The sequence below is a fragment of the Olea europaea genome, chromosome 16 (genome assembly GCF_002742605.1).
Source record: "Olea europaea var. sylvestris chromosome 16, O_europaea_v1, whole genome shotgun sequence".
In the NCBI taxonomy this organism is placed as follows: Eukaryota; Viridiplantae; Streptophyta; class Magnoliopsida; order Lamiales; family Oleaceae; genus Olea; species Olea europaea.
Genome location: NC_036252.1, coordinates 13768007 through 13785275, shown reverse-complemented (window position 1 = coordinate 13785275; position 17269 = coordinate 13768007). Strand labels below are relative to the sequence as shown.

Genomic DNA, 17269 nt, shown 5'->3' with positions numbered 1-17269 from the left:
TAGAGTATATGATGCGTAAAACTGTAAAAGCTTGAGAAGAGAATCAATTTTGATTCATGACAATTGAAATCAATGTTGTTTTAATTTAGTATAGACTGCAAAAGCATTTGGTAAAAAGATTAACCCTTGTTTTTTGGCACATGTTGACAGTCGTGCAAATGGTAGTGCGCGTTCGGCTAACCACTGAATCAAACATTAACTTTAATAAAATTTTATTTGACGTCAACTAAGGACTCATCCAACACGAATAATTAAATTCAATTTGCCCAAGCAAATAATTCTGGATCACGTCCCTTCATTTCATCTTCGTGCATTTACACTTCTTTCCATGATTGCTTTCATCTTCCACAATGTCTTCATTACGTTTTTCGTCTCGTGGGTCAATATTTTTGTAGTACATTATGCAAACGATAAACCGAATGGAAGATCTACCAGAGTTCGCGTGGACACATGCGCGAGGTTGTTGATTTATTTTCACAGCGTATATACGTGAAACTCGTTCTGTGTGACCCCGTTTTTCATAGTGATTGTGTGGACAACAGATGTCTGACCCACTCGTGCCCACGCAACCAAGTACGTTTTGATCGAAAATTCGGAGAGGGGTTATGTTCACAGATGTGAGAGATGCTTTATGATAGCCATTGGATTAGAACGAGATATAGCTTCGATAGAAGGGCTTCGGAACAAGGACTAACTTCTTCATGTTGCCCCAATGTAGGGTCTCCACGTGACCCCACATTGGGATCGTTCTTGGAGTATATTTAGATTATTAAAAAGGAATAATATCAATAAAGTTCTTAAATGATTTGGGATGTCGGTGTGTAAACCAGGTGATATCCCTATTACTAAGGAAAAGAAGTTTAGTCTCAATAAATACCCCAAGAATAAACTTAAAGAAAAGAAATTATTGAAAATTCCTTGTACCTTAGGAATTGAGAGTTTAATGTATGCATACGTATGGATATAACATTCATTGGTTGAATGCTAGGCAGATATTTAATTAACTCCATGATGGAGATTTAGAAAGCAGCCAATTAAGTTATTTAGTGTTTATAGAGAAATAAGGATCACAGATCACATTCAAGAAAATCAAACCAATTGGAGATCGCTGAATACTCTGATTTTAATTATGGAATATGACAGTAAATTTTTGTCACTAGGCTACATATTTTGGATGAATTTGAAAGACCACTTTAGTTATTCTGTGATAATAGAAGTCTTGTGTTCCAACAGAAGTTTGATGATGTCAAAGTTTATAGGCTTTGAATTTCTAGTTGTTAGGAAAATAATTCAGAGTGTTCATGTTTTTATAGAATAATTAGGGCAAGCTTTATAATTTCAGAACCCCTTACTGAGGGTCTATCACTCAAAGACTTTCATGAGCATACTGTTCACATGGGTATTACATTTTTTATGATATGCCAGTTCAATTAGAGTTTGTATTCGGATGTTGTCCGTTTTGGACACTTATTTTATCTATGAATCTTCGATTTATTTCAAAAATAAAGTATTCAGTTCAGTTTCACTTTGATTAAAGTTTTGGTTTGATCTCATAAAATAGGATCAGTTGGAAATAGGCATGTTCAAATCACATTGCATGTAATTTTCATGCTACACATCCATAATTGATTAATGCCATTTGATTGTATTGATTTACATAACCATTGAGGGTTTAGTTATGGTAATTGTAACGAAGACTGCTTTGATCCTATATTAGCATAATTAATGGACGAAATTATTCGAATGTACCTTTTGATTATGATAGCAAAAATATTAATCTCATAAGGTTATACACATTTATAAGACAACATATGTGGCCCAAGTGGGAGATTGTTGGGAAATTATTTAATTTGTTATATGGGCCGACATATGTAATTAGTTGTGTGTAAAGACTTTTTTTTAGTTAAGCTCAAAATCAAAGTGGTATAATAAAGAACTAAGTAATTGGGCTTGGGGCATCTAATAAAGTGTGGGCCAAATTATATATATAGAGACCAGATTCCTTTAGAATTGTATTTCATGATGGACGAAATACGTGTGAAAATTATATAGGGAAAATTTCATAAGTAAAAGATTAATTATGGCACATTTCAAAAACTAGAAAACAAGTTTCAAATTTCAAAAATCATATTTTTATTAAAAATATTTATAATTAATTAATTAATTTTTAGAAATTAAATATATTTAAGTCATAGATTTATATAATTTGGTCACAAATTAACAATTTAATTCTTCACTTATTATTTTTGGTCACAAATTTGAAATTTTACGTCACAAATTATTTTACGATCACAATTCAAAAATTTTATAGATCACGGCTTGTTTATCGGTCACAAATCGAAAAATTTATAAGCCACGATTTATTTATTGATCACTAATCACAAATATTACAAGTCACAACTTATAATACAATCACAAATTATCGATCACAGGTTAACAATCTATTAGGTCACACATTATTTTTCGATCACAGTTTATCTTTTTTATTGGTAACAGATTAACCAATTTAATAGTCACAGTCAACCAAATAATTTGTGACTACCACCAACACTTACGATTCATAGTCACAATTTTCAAGTCACGTATTTAATTATGAGTCACAAATCAACCAAATCCCCCCGACCAACTGTGACTCCCAAATTGCGAGTTACAATTGGGAGTCATGATCACAATTTTCAGGCCACATTCAATTTCGAGTCACAATTGAGAGTCATGGTCACAATTTTCAGCATAACCAACATCACTGCTATCGCAGCTAGCATCACCTCCTCTACTACCACTGAAACCCACTCCGCCATTAGATCCAACAAAAATGGAGAAATTGCAACCGCCCAAAATCATCGCCCTACCACCATGACCATGACCACGACCAATATCATCATCAATTCTCTGAACGCTAATAGCACCATCACCTAGCTACTGTCGCCACCACGACCTGCAACCACCAACATCACCACCACCGCCACGACCCCCACAGTCAGCCACCACTCCAACACCACTGCACCTGTGTACCCACCAGATCCACCATCACGCTGCCAACACCACTGTACACAACACTGCACAATCATCGTACACAACCACTTATCGTACCATACCCAGCCACTGGTCACCCCACACAACCACAACATCACACCACCCACGCACCACACAAAAACAAATCTGCAGCGCCCATGGAGGAACACTGGCATCGAACGCATTGCACCAAGCTGCAAGCGAAGCTCGGAGGCGTCCCACGGTCCAAGGGAGCGCCGCACGCTGCTCACAGACACGAGCTCCGCTTTGGTCTTCGGGGACAGAGATTGACGCTTCTTCTGGCTAGCGACGGTGTGAGTGGTGATGATGCCGTGAATGGTTGTTGTGCGATAGATGAGAGAAGTTGAAGAGACGGAGAACATTAGCGCGGCTAGGGAGGGTGATCTGAGATAAGACGAAGAGAGAGAGAGAGAGAGAAATGGTAGGGTTTGGAATAAAAAATGTATATTTAATATTAATATTTATATATAATATCTCTGATTTTTGAAAGATTAAAGTAACCAACTGATTTTAGAATTTATAATTTTAACTATATGGTTTTGTGTAATTACCACAATTATATATATGGTTACGATCCCCAATTCATATACAACTTCTCATTCTTTATGTCGTTCCATCAATACAAGAATACAAAAGAAAATATATTAAAAAGGAAGATAAAAAACTCACAATACAAAAAGGCAATCTACAATCACGAATCAAGAAGAATAATTCAAGAACTCTAGTATTCATAATCACTAATCAGGATTAAAAATCCGAAAGATAAGATTCATCATTCAAGAAACAAATCAATGGATCAAGATATGTTTCACATTAATTATTTTTCTCAGTGATTGACATGGAGAATCTTGACAATAAAGTAATTATATTTTTATATTATTAAGATTTAAAGTTTCATAAAATTTGAACACCTAGCAATTGTTCCATGGATGATGACATTGAAGAGTCTCAAAAAGACACATGTTTGCACTCATGTCCACACGTGCAATAATTCGAGCCCGTGATTACTCCCACACGCACACTTGTTATCACGTCCATACCAAGATTTTGCATACACCAAGTTATGATCAAACCTTAACTAATGACATGGCCGAGTCTGAAGAGAAGAAAGGAAAGAAACGCTTATTGGGTAATTTTGAAGTTGTACGCAAATACCGTGTGGAGAAGAAGGCAAGGACCAGGTCGTTGGAGGATGAAGTTGTTCGATTGAGAGTTTTGAATTAATGGTTAACCGAGAGGCTGTAGGGCAAGCTGTACTGGAGGCCGAGATTGCTCGACTAAGTGCTTGCTTGTTGACATTAGAGGAAGAATCGAAAGCGACATTGGATTTTTCCCTTACCAAAAACCAGTTAATGCGAATTTTCCAGGTGCTTATGTGATGAATCCGAGTAAGATCTAATGTAACGATCAACTTTATTGTAGCATCCTAGATCAGAAGGCGCAATATTGAACACCAAAGTCATCAATGATCGTGAATTCGACAATCCTCAATGCTTGGGAAATCAGAATTCTGGAATACAGGAGCCTTCGATTTGTGGACTTGACAATTGCGATCGCATATTGTTTGATGGTATTACCGATAGGAAAAAGAGACAATGAAATTTTTATCGTTTGCTAGTTTTGAGCTTCGATTCAGGACTAAAGTCTTCAAATTTTGACGAATGTGAACAGTTCCTCTAGTATGCAGCGAGTCTCCTGTGAATTGCCTTTTCTGATACAATGAAGAAGTGAAGAAGTGTTATGATGTTTGCGGTATGGAAGTTGTGAGATTATCCCAAGATGGAAGCCCATTTTAACTGGGCCAAGTTAGACATCAAGAAATGTTTGGTCTTATACCGTAGAAGAAAGAAATCCATTTCAAATTTCTTTGAAGTTACAGTTGATTTCATGTTTCCTGAGAACCCCCAAACCAAATTTTATGTTAATTTTTTTCTCTGGTATATTCTTTGACAATAAAAAATTTAATCTTTCTTAGTGTCACGTTATTTTATGATATAACATGTAGTATAGTAAAGGTTCATTTGGCGAGTCTTCTAATTTTGCTTTTGCTTCTATTAAAACAGTTCGTTCTTTTGAAGAGGTTTAGAGGAAGTCCTATTGTGCTACTTTCCTCTAAAATGGAAAAGACGGTTTTATTAAATTAATCTAATGAGTTTAAAATTAACTTTTGCGTCTCCAAAATTCCTTTGGCTTACTCGAAGTCCATAGGCCTTAAAAGCTCACAATAAGAAATTAATTTGGTGCAGAACCCGGTAGGGTTGGCAATGGACCAAGCCGGCGACTCGTGGCATTAAGGGCGAGTCGAGCTCGTGACTCGTTGAAATTGGGCGAGCTTGGCTTGGCCCACCAGTTCGTGGCTCATCCGAGCTCGTGGGCTGAACCGAGTTTCGGCTCGTGGGCTCGCCTATTTTTTTTTTTAAATAAAGAATAGAGTTTTAAAAATAAAAAGTGTTAAAAAATACAAATAATTTAACGAAAACAAGTTTTTATTTATTTTTTTATTTATATCATATTGTAATTTATAATACTTTTTATAAAGTATAAAATATTTATTTAATGAAAACAAATTATTTTTTGAAATACATTTACAAAAAATATATTTTTTTGATTTCTTTTTAAAGTTAATAAAATGTAAATCCTCCTCCTTTATCCGAGTTTGGGACGGGCTACATTAATTTTAAGTAGACGGAGTTAAAAATTGTACACGAACAACTTGTTGTAACGTGTACAATTTTTTAAAGAAAATTAAATTTAACGATTAAAAAGAAAAAAAAATTGATTAATATAATTAAATCAAATATCACTTACCTGACGACATGCAATTTCAGCGTATTTATCTTGTAGTCGAAAATGAGCGTCCTGCCAATCCTTCACACACATTAACGCTTCCAAAATATCTTATTTCAATCGGCTCCTGACATCAGTTAAAACCCTTTTACCTATACTAAAAGCAGACTCCGACAAAACAGTGTTAACCGGAGGTGTCAATAGATATTTTGCAATTGCAGAAACAATTGGCCAATGTCTTTCATACTTTCGCCAGAATTCAATTATTTCTTCTGAAGTTTTTTTAATTGTTATGTCTGTTGGCATATTATGATTGAAATAACCAATTAATTCGACAGGCATCGCATTTTGAGTTTCGGTCGATGTTTGATGAGATGCAGATGTAGATGACATGGCATTAGATGAACACATTGCAGTTGCATCATATCTAAATGTATTAATGCCCTGAAATAAATTCATTATTTTCGCAGCATCTTTTCAGTTTCTGCAGAAGGAGTAGGTGCAGCAGAAGGAGTAAGTGCAGCAGAGGGTACCCGACTAACATTTGCACCCATTCTTTCGGCATATAAATCATACACTCCACATAATGTTTGCTCTAAATTCCTATATGTGATAGGTGTATCAAGTATTAAAACTTTATTGATTTGATCAATTACGTATTTAGTTCCCGAAATATTATATCGGGTGTCCATTGCGCATGTTAAAGGAAATAACATAGGCAGTTCTTCCCAATGTTTTCTAAATTTTAATTCCATAGTAATTAAAATTTCACTAAAAGTAGGATCATTTTTATATTTATGAAATGTTCTTGCAATTACATAAAGGCGTTCAAGCACTATACAACTTGTGGGATAATAAATGTCGGATAAAATCTTTGTGATCTCATAAAAAGATGTCAAAAATCGTTTAACTTTCAAAACTAAAATCCAATCGGATTCATTTAACATACCATCATCATCACTTCTAACATGTCTATTATCATAAAAGTCAGTTATTAAATTTTCGAAACATTCACATGATTTTAATAGCAATTATGTAGAGTTCCATCTATGACCTACGTCGCTAACAAATGTTTTAGCAGTTATCACCCCTAATTCGGCACAAAAATCTTCAAATGCTTGTTTTCTACTAAGAGAGATCGTAATATATACTAATGCATTCCTAATCCTTTGAAATTCATCATTTATATGTTTTAAACCATCTTGCACAATTAAATTCAAGATATGACACACAACGAATATGAAACAATTACCCACCAAAATCAGGTTGAAGTGTCCTACACAATTTATCGACGACTACCCTATTAACACTAGCATTATCAAAAGTAAAAGATCTAATTTTACTCTCACAATGATATTCTCTAACAATACTGATAATAGCATTATATATATTATTAGCATTGTGAGGAAATTCAATAATTTTAAAAGCAATAATTTTCTTATGCATGCACCAAAGTGGGTCTATATAATGTGCAGTTGTAGCTATATATGCTCTTTTATTAACTCCTTCCCATATATCAGAAGTTAAGGATATAACACCCCCATATTGTTGCAAATCCATAATTAATTGTTGTTTTGAATTATTAAAATAATTTATTATATCGGCACGAAGAGTGTTTCGACTTACCCCAACATACCTCGGTTGTAGATATTCTTTCACGAACTTAACGAAGTGTTGGTTGTCTGCAATAGCCAGAGGCAACTCAGTGGCGGCAACAAATTTCACCATTTCGGTTCGAGTCTCGTCCTCCGAATACACCCACGTGGATAGGGGTAAAGTTGTAGAATCGGCACCTGGACTGCCAAATTGTAATTGTGTTTAACCAGCTGGAAGATGTCCATGTCTGACTGCACATGATTTGTAGTGGCGGTTGAGATGAGTGGTACCAATTCATTTTTACCATGCCAATCTTTATTGGCAGTATTTACATACTGCTTTAGATTCTGCAAGGCCATCCACGACTCGTTGAAATCAACTTAAAGTGATCCCAACATTTTGCTTGTTTTTTGGCCTTTCGCTTTCCCCTCGCATTTGGGATATTTTAATTGCCGATCTTCATCTTCATGTTCCGCTTCGGAAAAGTTAATATCATCCAAATCAATTGGAGTGTGGCTTCCCTGACCGTGAATGTGAACATCTTCAGGTATCGGTATGTTATTTAGACCGGCAAATTCATTTGGAAATTGATTTTGCGACGTCCTAGGCGATTCTCCATGATGTGGCAATGACTCACATTCTGTATCGAACAAGCTCTCAAAAAATGAACGTTGATCCATTTTTGTGATTGTTTATGATGAAATCTTGACTAAATGAATATAAATGTAGTGAGATTGTGAGAATTAAGAATTGGATGAATTGAAATTGTAACTAATAAACAGCAAAAATTGAATTGATATTGTATATTTTGCAGCACAAGAGAGTAAAAACTTGGTAATTGATATAATAAAAGAGAGTTGAGAGGATTGTAATATTGGAAGAGCAATTGATATGAAAAAAAAATCTTTGGGGAAAGGGGGTATTTATAGTAAAGAAAAAAATAAAAATAAAAATAAAAGTTCAGTGACCAAATGGTCACTTTTGTGACCGTTTTGGTCACAGGCTCAACGAGCCACGAGCCGCTCGGCTCGTGGCTCGTCCCGTTCGGCTCGCCTCCGGGCGAGGCCCACTCGGCTCGTGCTCGGGCTAGTGATTTCACGTGCACGAGCCACCCACGAGCCTTTTTTGCACGGCTCGTCGGCTCGGCCCAATTGACATCTCTAGAACCCGGTGATTAGCCCTTGGAAGTTACCTTTAATTTGAGCAGAATTTACCTTTCACATTCACAAACAATCACAAGTTGAAATGTCTATTGGGGTATTTATTAGAACGAAACAGAAAAAATCATATTTAAAAGGAGATCAAAACAATGTTGGGGCCCAGCTTGTTAGATAATGCTTTTAATTTTATATTTAAATTGTTAGATAAAGATATGGAAAAATAACGCAAAACCATACTTATAAACTTTACATTTCAAAACTAGGGTAATTAGGTTTAATTTTCTAAAATCAGTTGTTAATTACTTATTTTAAAATTAATAAAAATAAGTTAATTATAAACTAATTGTTCATTTACGTGATGAAATCTGGACTGTCCATATTTGAATTATACAGTTTTCATATCACTTCTTTCTGCACGTAATCACTCGTCATCCAACCCACGTCCATCGCGTTTTACCATAAATCGCCTCTCTCTCTCTATCGAGAATACAAAAACGACGTTGCTCTCTCTCTCTAATACAGTAAAGTAACCTCCCACTCCATTTCTTCACTGCTATCAACTGCATAATAGATCGTCGTTTATTAAATTTTAGTTTCAACCATAGTTGTGTTTGGAATCGCAAAAACTTGTAGTGTTGATGCGACAGTGATAGAGAAGGATAAAGGAAAGAGGAAATATGTTGAAGGAGATTATTTTTCAGTAAAGAGAGTTAAAATGTCGTCCTCTGGCGGGAAACCCATGAAGAAGGTGAACTCCGATTTTGTGACCTATTATTTGAGTAGTTTATGACCTGATTTGGGTATTCTGTGTAGGAAATATCATTTTGTAGCCTGTTTTAGGTATTTTGTAATTTGAAGGTTTTGTGACTTATTTTATGTATTGCGTGATTGTGACTTTCTACTTCTTTGTGTTATGATTTTGAAAAACTTGTGACCAACTATTTATGATCTGGCGAGAAACCCATGAAAAGGTGAACTTCGATTTTGGGACCTAATTTATGAAATTTGAGACATATTATTTGAGTAGTTTGTGACCTGATGTGGGTATTTTGTGTTGGAAATATCATTTTGTGACCTGTTTTAGGTATTTTGTAATTTGAAGGGTTTGTGATTTATTTCATGTACCGTGTGATCAATTACTATTTATTTTAATCGAATATGTTTTCTAAGGAGTGCTGGATTGTTTGTGAATGAAATAGGTGTTGTGACTTTTTACTTCTTTGTGTTATGATTTTGGAAATTTGTGACCAACTATTTATGATCTGAATATATATGATTTGGCCACAGGGAAATGTTTTGTGTTGAAGGTCACAGTAACATTTTTTACATTACGATTGTACAAGATTAGAAATATTTAATAAAACCAAAGAATTGGTTTTCTGGGAAGATCACCACAACACCAGAGTGTTATTACGCACTTTGTGCTGAAGTTTAATGCTGCTCAGAGGGAAATTCTAGAAGACGCATGTTTCTCCTACTACATGCATTGTGGGGAGATAGTTGTGCAACCACAATTGATTCACTAAGTTTTACTACGAGAGGTCAAGCAACCGAACAAGCAGGAGATGTGGTTTAACCTAAATGAGAGATATATTCGTTTTTTCAATTGCTGAATTTTGTTTGGTTACGGGATTGAGGTATGATGGGGTCGATGATCGACCGATGTTAGATGAAAAATTATCTTCAGTGAAGAACACATATTTTAAGGACTTAAAAGTTGTTACAAGTGAATATGTCAACAGGGTTTTTATTTTACTGGATGATGCACCAGACCTCGACGTTGTTAAGATTGGAATTATCTATCTCATCATCTCATATTTATTTGCTAAATCCTACCCGAAGGTGGTGGATCAATGCATATTTACACTTGTAGACGATTTTGCCACTCTTGAAACATTTCCTTGGGGTAGATATTTGTTTGAGACCACCTTATAGTCACTAAGAAAGGAACTATAAAAACAAACTAGTCACTACAGATTGACATGTTTTTTAGTGGCTTTCTAGGTGTGGCTGTATGAGTGCATACCTGCACTTGAGGGGAATGTGGCCACAAGAATTTGTAAGAAATATCCACGCATTATTAATTGGATTGCGCACAAACATCCTTCAGCGGAAATGTTAGAGGACAAAGTGTTTGGAAGTAAGAATGTAAGGTTTTAAATACATCTAAATTGTTATGTAATCATTTGGTTAATTATGTAAATTTTGAAAAGACATATGCTCAATATTTTTTCATCTTATGTGAAACAGGTTGTGATAAATGACATTAATCTATCTGAAGTTGAGCTCACAAGGCCATATATGACAGGTTCTAAATATGAACTTTACATATATTATGATACAAAATATTATTTGTGACCTGAAGTATGAATATCCTGTTTGTAAAATGACATATCTTTTATGACTATGACCTGAAATATGTAACTTGTGACTTTCTTTGTCCTTACGTATGTTGTGACTTGTGTCTTGTGACATTCTTTGCTCTTATGTGACTTGTGACTTGTGAATGTGATCTGAAACGTGTGATTAGTGACTTTTTTCATACGGTTAGACTTTTTTCATACGATTGTGACTGAAGTATGAATATCTTGTTTGTAAAGTGACATATCTTTTATGACTATGACCTGCAACATGTGACTTGTGACTTTTTTGGTCCTTATGTATGTTGTGGCTTGTGCCTTGTGACTTTCTTTATTTTTATGTGACTCGTGAATGTGATCTGAAACGTGTGATTTGTGACTTTCTTCACATGACCTGAAGTATGAATAGGTTGTTTTCAAAGTCACATATCTCTTATGCCTGTGACGTGAAACATGTGACTTGTGCCTTGTGACTTTATTCATTCTTATGTATGTTGTGTATGATCAGTAGATGTGCAGGACTCAAAGCCTAGATGATCAACTCAGAACATTAGGATCTATAAAAATCATGCGGGTACAAGTGAGGCAACTCCCCTGTTGTCGAAGGTATACATTGAAGATTCAGATAATGATTTTGTAGACCCACCACTGTATAAACAAACGGGGGTTGCTAGTTCTGGGTCTCGCAATCAGCGTAGTGCTGCCTACCATCCAGATTGCTCTTGCGTTGAAATAAGTAATTTCATTTTATATTCACTTAAGAACACATTTTATATACAATTCCACTAACTACAAAATTTATTAGGAATGTAGTCGACTGAAACAGTTGATTAATAAGGAAATAAGCAAGCTCCAAGTGGAGAACAAGGGGTTGAAAGATGAGCTTACGTCGATGAAGTCAGAACTATCTAAGATGAATGTAAACATGCGTCAATCAAATAATTCTTTGAAGCTCAATGAGGTCATTCAGAGTCACAATGTGTTGAAAGATAGCTTGAGTGACATCAGGTTGTCTCTTGAATCTGTATTGACATTTTGGTGATGGATGAACTTCATATAAAGTTGAGTGGTAAAGATGTTTTGACGGAACAAGTGCCGAAAGATGATGATGATGTTGACAAAAAGGGTAAGAGTCACATGGAACCTGAGCCAAAAGGTGATGATGTTGCTGAAAAAAGTGACAATGGTCACATAGAACCCGAGCAAAAAGGTGATGACGTGACTGAAAAAGTGGACAAGGGTCACATGGCACCTGAGTTTTCACATGTTCATGATGACTATGTTCTTGAATCTCCTTCATTTGATCTAGGAGTTGGCTCTTCACAGACACCTAAAAGCTCCGATGATTCATTTTTTGCCAGTAAAAAAGTGCAGGATCAGGTTGATGAGGCTATAGCATGCGTGTTGTAGTCTACTGAACTTCATTTCAAAGATGTCAGTTTAATGAAACATTTAGTATTTTAATATTATAAATTCAGACTAATAGTCATACACTAATTTAAGAAACATTGTTTTTATGTTTTTTATTCAGGAAGATACACCTGCACCATCATCATTTGGACTGCCTGTGAAGAGAGCACAAAAGTCATCGAAAACTCTGCAGTCACCTTTTGTTAAGGTCGATCCACGTCATGCTGCTACTGGATCAAAATCTAACTCTGTAAACGTTGTGTTCCAAAATTATTCGAAAGGAGTTGATAGTACAGATCTTAGTTCATTTAAGAATTTGTTTGACAGAGAATACAAACCCAAGAATAGGTAAATTAAACATAGATTTTAAGTGTTTTTAGTAAATTGTGACCTTCTATTACTTTTTGTAACTACAACATTTTTGGTCACAGATAGAAATAAATTGATCACAATCTTATTCATTTGTTTGATGAGGGCATATGTGTATGCACATGATAAAGTTCAATGATGCAGATAACGTGATAAGTCCTCAATTTGTATGTGGCACTGTCACTGTTCATTATAAAACTTGGTGGCATATGTTGATTGATTCTAATACATCATTCAACAGCACGGTACAATTTTTTCACCATTTTCCACATATGCATAGTAGTTTGTATTACTTACGTATATTCTTTCTTACTACAGCACTTGGATGCATGCTTTCATTACATAAGACAACTTGCCAAGTTCGGTGAAGATGTGACAATGAAAGTTACCACTACAGACTGCATATTTGATATGTCAATCAAGTCGACATACTCCAAATTTATTCAAGACCCAAGCATTGTTGATAAGAAGGATGAGCTAATCAAAACCGTCAATGGTGAACGGTTATCATTTAATACTTGCCATGTTAACATTGTCCGTGGTTGACCTCAACAACAAAACGGGTAAGTTTCGCTATGGGCATTGCAAATTTTATCATTTTCCATCAATATTTAGTAATTACTTATGGTTTGTCTTCTTTAAATATTACAGGAATGATTGTGGGATTTTTGTCATAAAGTATGCACAGTATTTTTTGCACAATGATCTTGGTAATATGCCAATGTCATTTGATGCTGGGAATGCCAGACTTGAAATTACAGTGTTGCTGTTCAAAAACAAACAATTGAAGTAGTTGGAAAGGGAAGTTCAAAGTCAGATGAATGAACTCCTGTTGATGACATTGTTTTCATGATGAATTAGATTGATAGCTATTCAAAATTAGAAAAACAAATGTTTTTACGATGTATTCGATAGATGTTATATTTCTAATATGTTTTGGAATTGAATTTGAATTTGTTTTTATCAATTGGTATAAGATGAAAGTACTGGTGTTTATGTGAATGATTTTGTTTATATCATCTACGTTTTTTATGGATGTAAAAGTCTATATTTGCACGGTCTGAACAGGTCACGTGAGAATACTGCACAGTTTAAACAGGTAACAAATAGTCACATGTGAGTAATGTGTTATATAACCACAGGTCGCAGATCGTCACAAATAGCAACAGTTGGTTAATTTGCATCACTTGAATAGGTCACAAGTGGTCACATACGAGTACTTTCTTATATGATTGCAAGTCACAGATGGTCACGAATAATTTTGATTAACTTGTTATATATGAACATGTCACAAATGCTTAACATTTATCATTGACACTCTTACAAAAGAAGTAAGCATAGAATTGGTCCCATCTAGTGGAAAATGACATTCGAATTTAGTTTGAACACACAAGTTAAACAAAAAATATAGAACTTATTTTATGCTTGAAATGGTTACAGATGATCACAATTATCAAAAATAGAGTCACAATCAATGTCTGTTTACACAGCAATTTTTCATAAATAAGTGACATCATGAGATATAATGAAAGCTCAATGCATAAATCTGTCAACTCGTATAATCCAAAAGATACGTAGTTTGGCAATAAAATGAAACGATTTGCAATTACAAAGAATATCATTGTGTAAAAAAATTATGCTAAGCTATTTGAATTTCTTTGGATCTTTCTTTATTTTCATTTTTTTGTCATTCTGGTTAAGTGATACCAAATTCCTTCATGTTCGATGATTGTGCCCGAATTCACCGCATCGTCCACATTTCACAACTTGTGATTTTTCATATGCTGACTTCTTTCTCTTCTCAATAGGCCGTCAGAACTTCTCTTTTGGTTTAGAGCAAAGACAACTCTATTACTTACATATTCTGGCAAATTTTATTCTGATTTATTACATACAAGAAAGACAGTCTCTTTATAGGTATTTAGATATACATCTCTTGTGTAATACACCGAGCAAAAGTCATACGTTTAGCTTCAATGTTGCTATTACTGCCAGTGCATGTAGACAGAGAAGTTGATCCACTTGAAACATTCTACAACTACATGTATGTAGAGTTATATCAATTATGTATGATGAAGAATTGTCCCCCACTTCAAACAAAATGTGACTTGCAAGTGAAACCTGAAAATAAAAAATATTTAAAGTTATACTTGTGATCAACATAATAAACATAGTTTTCTTATTTTTACCTTTAGATTTCTCACATCATTGCTCATTTCCCTTAACAACTTCTCATATTTTGTTGCAAACTTTGTGAAAGTGCCATGCACGCCATCTCTATTTTTGCAAAACCAAGATTGGACCGTTTGCCTCAATGATTCTAGAAGTGCTTCAATGGGGTAATTTTTTGCCGCCTTCGTGACTGCGTTAATAGATTCTACTATGTTTGATGTTAGAGTAGAGTATCTATTGGTTGGCATGTGCAATCTTGACCATTTTTCATATCCAACATCTAGCTACAAAATAATTTTAGTTATTAGATAACAAATTCAAGTAATAAGTCACATATGGTCACAGTTAACTCTAAAAAGTTCACAGATAGTCAGTATTATCACAGAACAGGTCACAAATGGATACATTCATAAAACTATATTATGTTTCAATTGTAAATGAGACCACATGCTAAATATGCACTGTATATTTCATTCATAATCATTTTTCAATTTCATGTAACAATAAATGAAATATAATTTGCACATTAAATATGCGTGATCACAGATATTCATAGAAATTTCATAACATCACAGAAAAAGTGACAGGAAGTTATATAACATATGTTTTAGACAATCACATACCAAATATCCCCTGATATCTTCATTTACCGAGTCCAATTGCTGCATTTGGTATTCAAATTCATCAACTGTATAAACTCTTACAGCAGAATTGAATGCATGTATGACATTATGACCTGATTTTGCATAATGAGACTTCAAATTTTTCAGCAAATGATATGAACAGATCTCATGCATTGCCTCTGGATATACAAATTCAATAGCGTTTCTTATGCTATTGTGTCTATCAGATACTATACAAATTCGTCTCTAGATCCGTACGCCCTCTTCAACATCTCAAGAAACCATCTCCATGACTTATCATTTTCATTATCCCCAATCCCAAAAGCTAGTATGAAAATATTGTTATTTGCATCTTGTGTACAAGCGGTAAAGAGTGTACCCCCGTAGTGGCCATTTAAATATGTACCATCAACAACAATGACTGACCTACAATATTTCCAACGAGCAATCGATGCACCCAAAGCCATAAAACAATATTTAAATCTATCTAAATGATCAGTTTCTATTAGTGTGACCGTCCCTATGTTCATCTCTTGTAACATAAAAAAATAAGAAGGTAGCAACTGAAACGATGTTGTTAGATCACCTCTAATCAATTTTAATGTCTGCTCGCGTGACCTCCATGTCTTCATATAATTCACCGATACTTCATATTTGTGTAACATGTCATTTGAGATATCATTAGAAGTGTATATTGTACGTGAAGAAGTGTATTTGTACTTGATGTAGTTTGACACCACTGAGCTAGATGCTTGTCGATGAGATCCTAAAACATTGTTCATTAAGCATGTGTAACCATTACATATTTCCCTGATCTTAAACATTTTCGTTTTCCCAAGCGTGAAGATCTAAATATCCACTTGCAATCATCTTGGGAATACTTTATTACGTACTCCGATCTCAACACCTTATATTCAAATTTGTTTTGTATGGCATAGAAGGCCAAGCTCATTTTCAGTACTTCCTTGCTGCGGAAAATATTTCCTTCCACTACTTCTCTAGCATTTGCTTGAGATATCAATGTCACACCTTCTTCAATGTTTCCGTTCTCAATTGTAGTAACTGAGTTACATATATCCTGAGCTATTTGTTGTAAAGAAAACACATTAGTTGATGACTCAATGGTAGTAATTGACGACTCTGGGCATTGCAACGCACATGTTGACTGCCATGAGTTTGTAGTGATAACATCTACTGCAATAGGATAGTTCGATACAATGCCATCCAAAGATCTTAGCCTCAAATACGTTAAAACATTATTATTACTTAGTATCCGAACTGGAGGTGAACTAGAATCTAAAGAATATGTTAATCTCACACCTACTTCTACATGATTAAGCCCCAATTCTGAAATAACAAGGTGAACCAACTCATCATACTCGCACGTATCATTCACTGGTATAAGTGATGTGTGACCTCCATATAATAGGCAAACATTCAAAATTGTCATCCCTGATCACAAACAAATAACAGCATGTCACACTTCATTCACATAAATTAGGAAACGATTAGATGCAACGACATTGATGAATACAGGCCACAGATGAAGAAGTCACAAATATGTCAATACAGGTCATAGAAGTTATTTAATGTAAATATATTCACATACGGTCAACAAATTTAGTGTTGCAGAGAATCAATTTTCAATGCAATGACATTGATTACAGAAACTAATTCTACTTATGAACTATTTAGATATTTAACATATATGTCACGATCTATTTAATTCAGTGGTCACAACTAGTCACAGTTTACAGAA

The 17269-nt window shown here is 34.6% G+C and overlaps 1 protein-coding gene and 1 pseudogene across 1 annotated transcript; one reads left to right on the top strand and one right to left on the bottom strand.

Moving 5' to 3' along the window:
* Positions 1–3947: 3947 nt before the first annotated feature.
* On the top strand, positions 3948–4895 carry LOC111412833 (annotated as a pseudogene).
* Positions 4896–14475: 9580 nt separating this feature from the next.
* On the bottom strand, positions 14476–16292 carry LOC111412654. Its single transcript, XM_023043582.1, has 5 exons — positions 15747–16292; positions 15511–15642; positions 14905–15171; positions 14681–14747; positions 14476–14579 (listed from the first exon to the last, which is right to left on the bottom strand). The coding sequence occupies exons 1-5, from the start codon at positions 16290–16292 to the stop codon at positions 14476–14478; spliced, it is 1116 nt and encodes a 371-aa protein (XP_022899350.1).
* Positions 16293–17269: the final 977 nt, after the last annotated feature.

Bases quoted from the DNA above. Each gene is read 5' to 3' on its own strand.
- LOC111412654 (XM_023043582.1), bottom strand. From the start codon at position 16,292: ATGAACAATGTTTTAGGATCTCATCGACAAGCATCTAGCTCAGTGGTG. The intron at 15,643-15,746 runs GTATAGTATCTG...AAAAATTTGAAG, and splicing joins ACGGATCTAGAGACGAATTT to TCTCATTATGCAAAATCAGG. The intron at 15,172-15,510 runs GTATGTGATTGT...ATTATTTTGTAG, and splicing joins AAGATATCAGGGGATATTTG to CTAGATGTTGGATATGAAAA.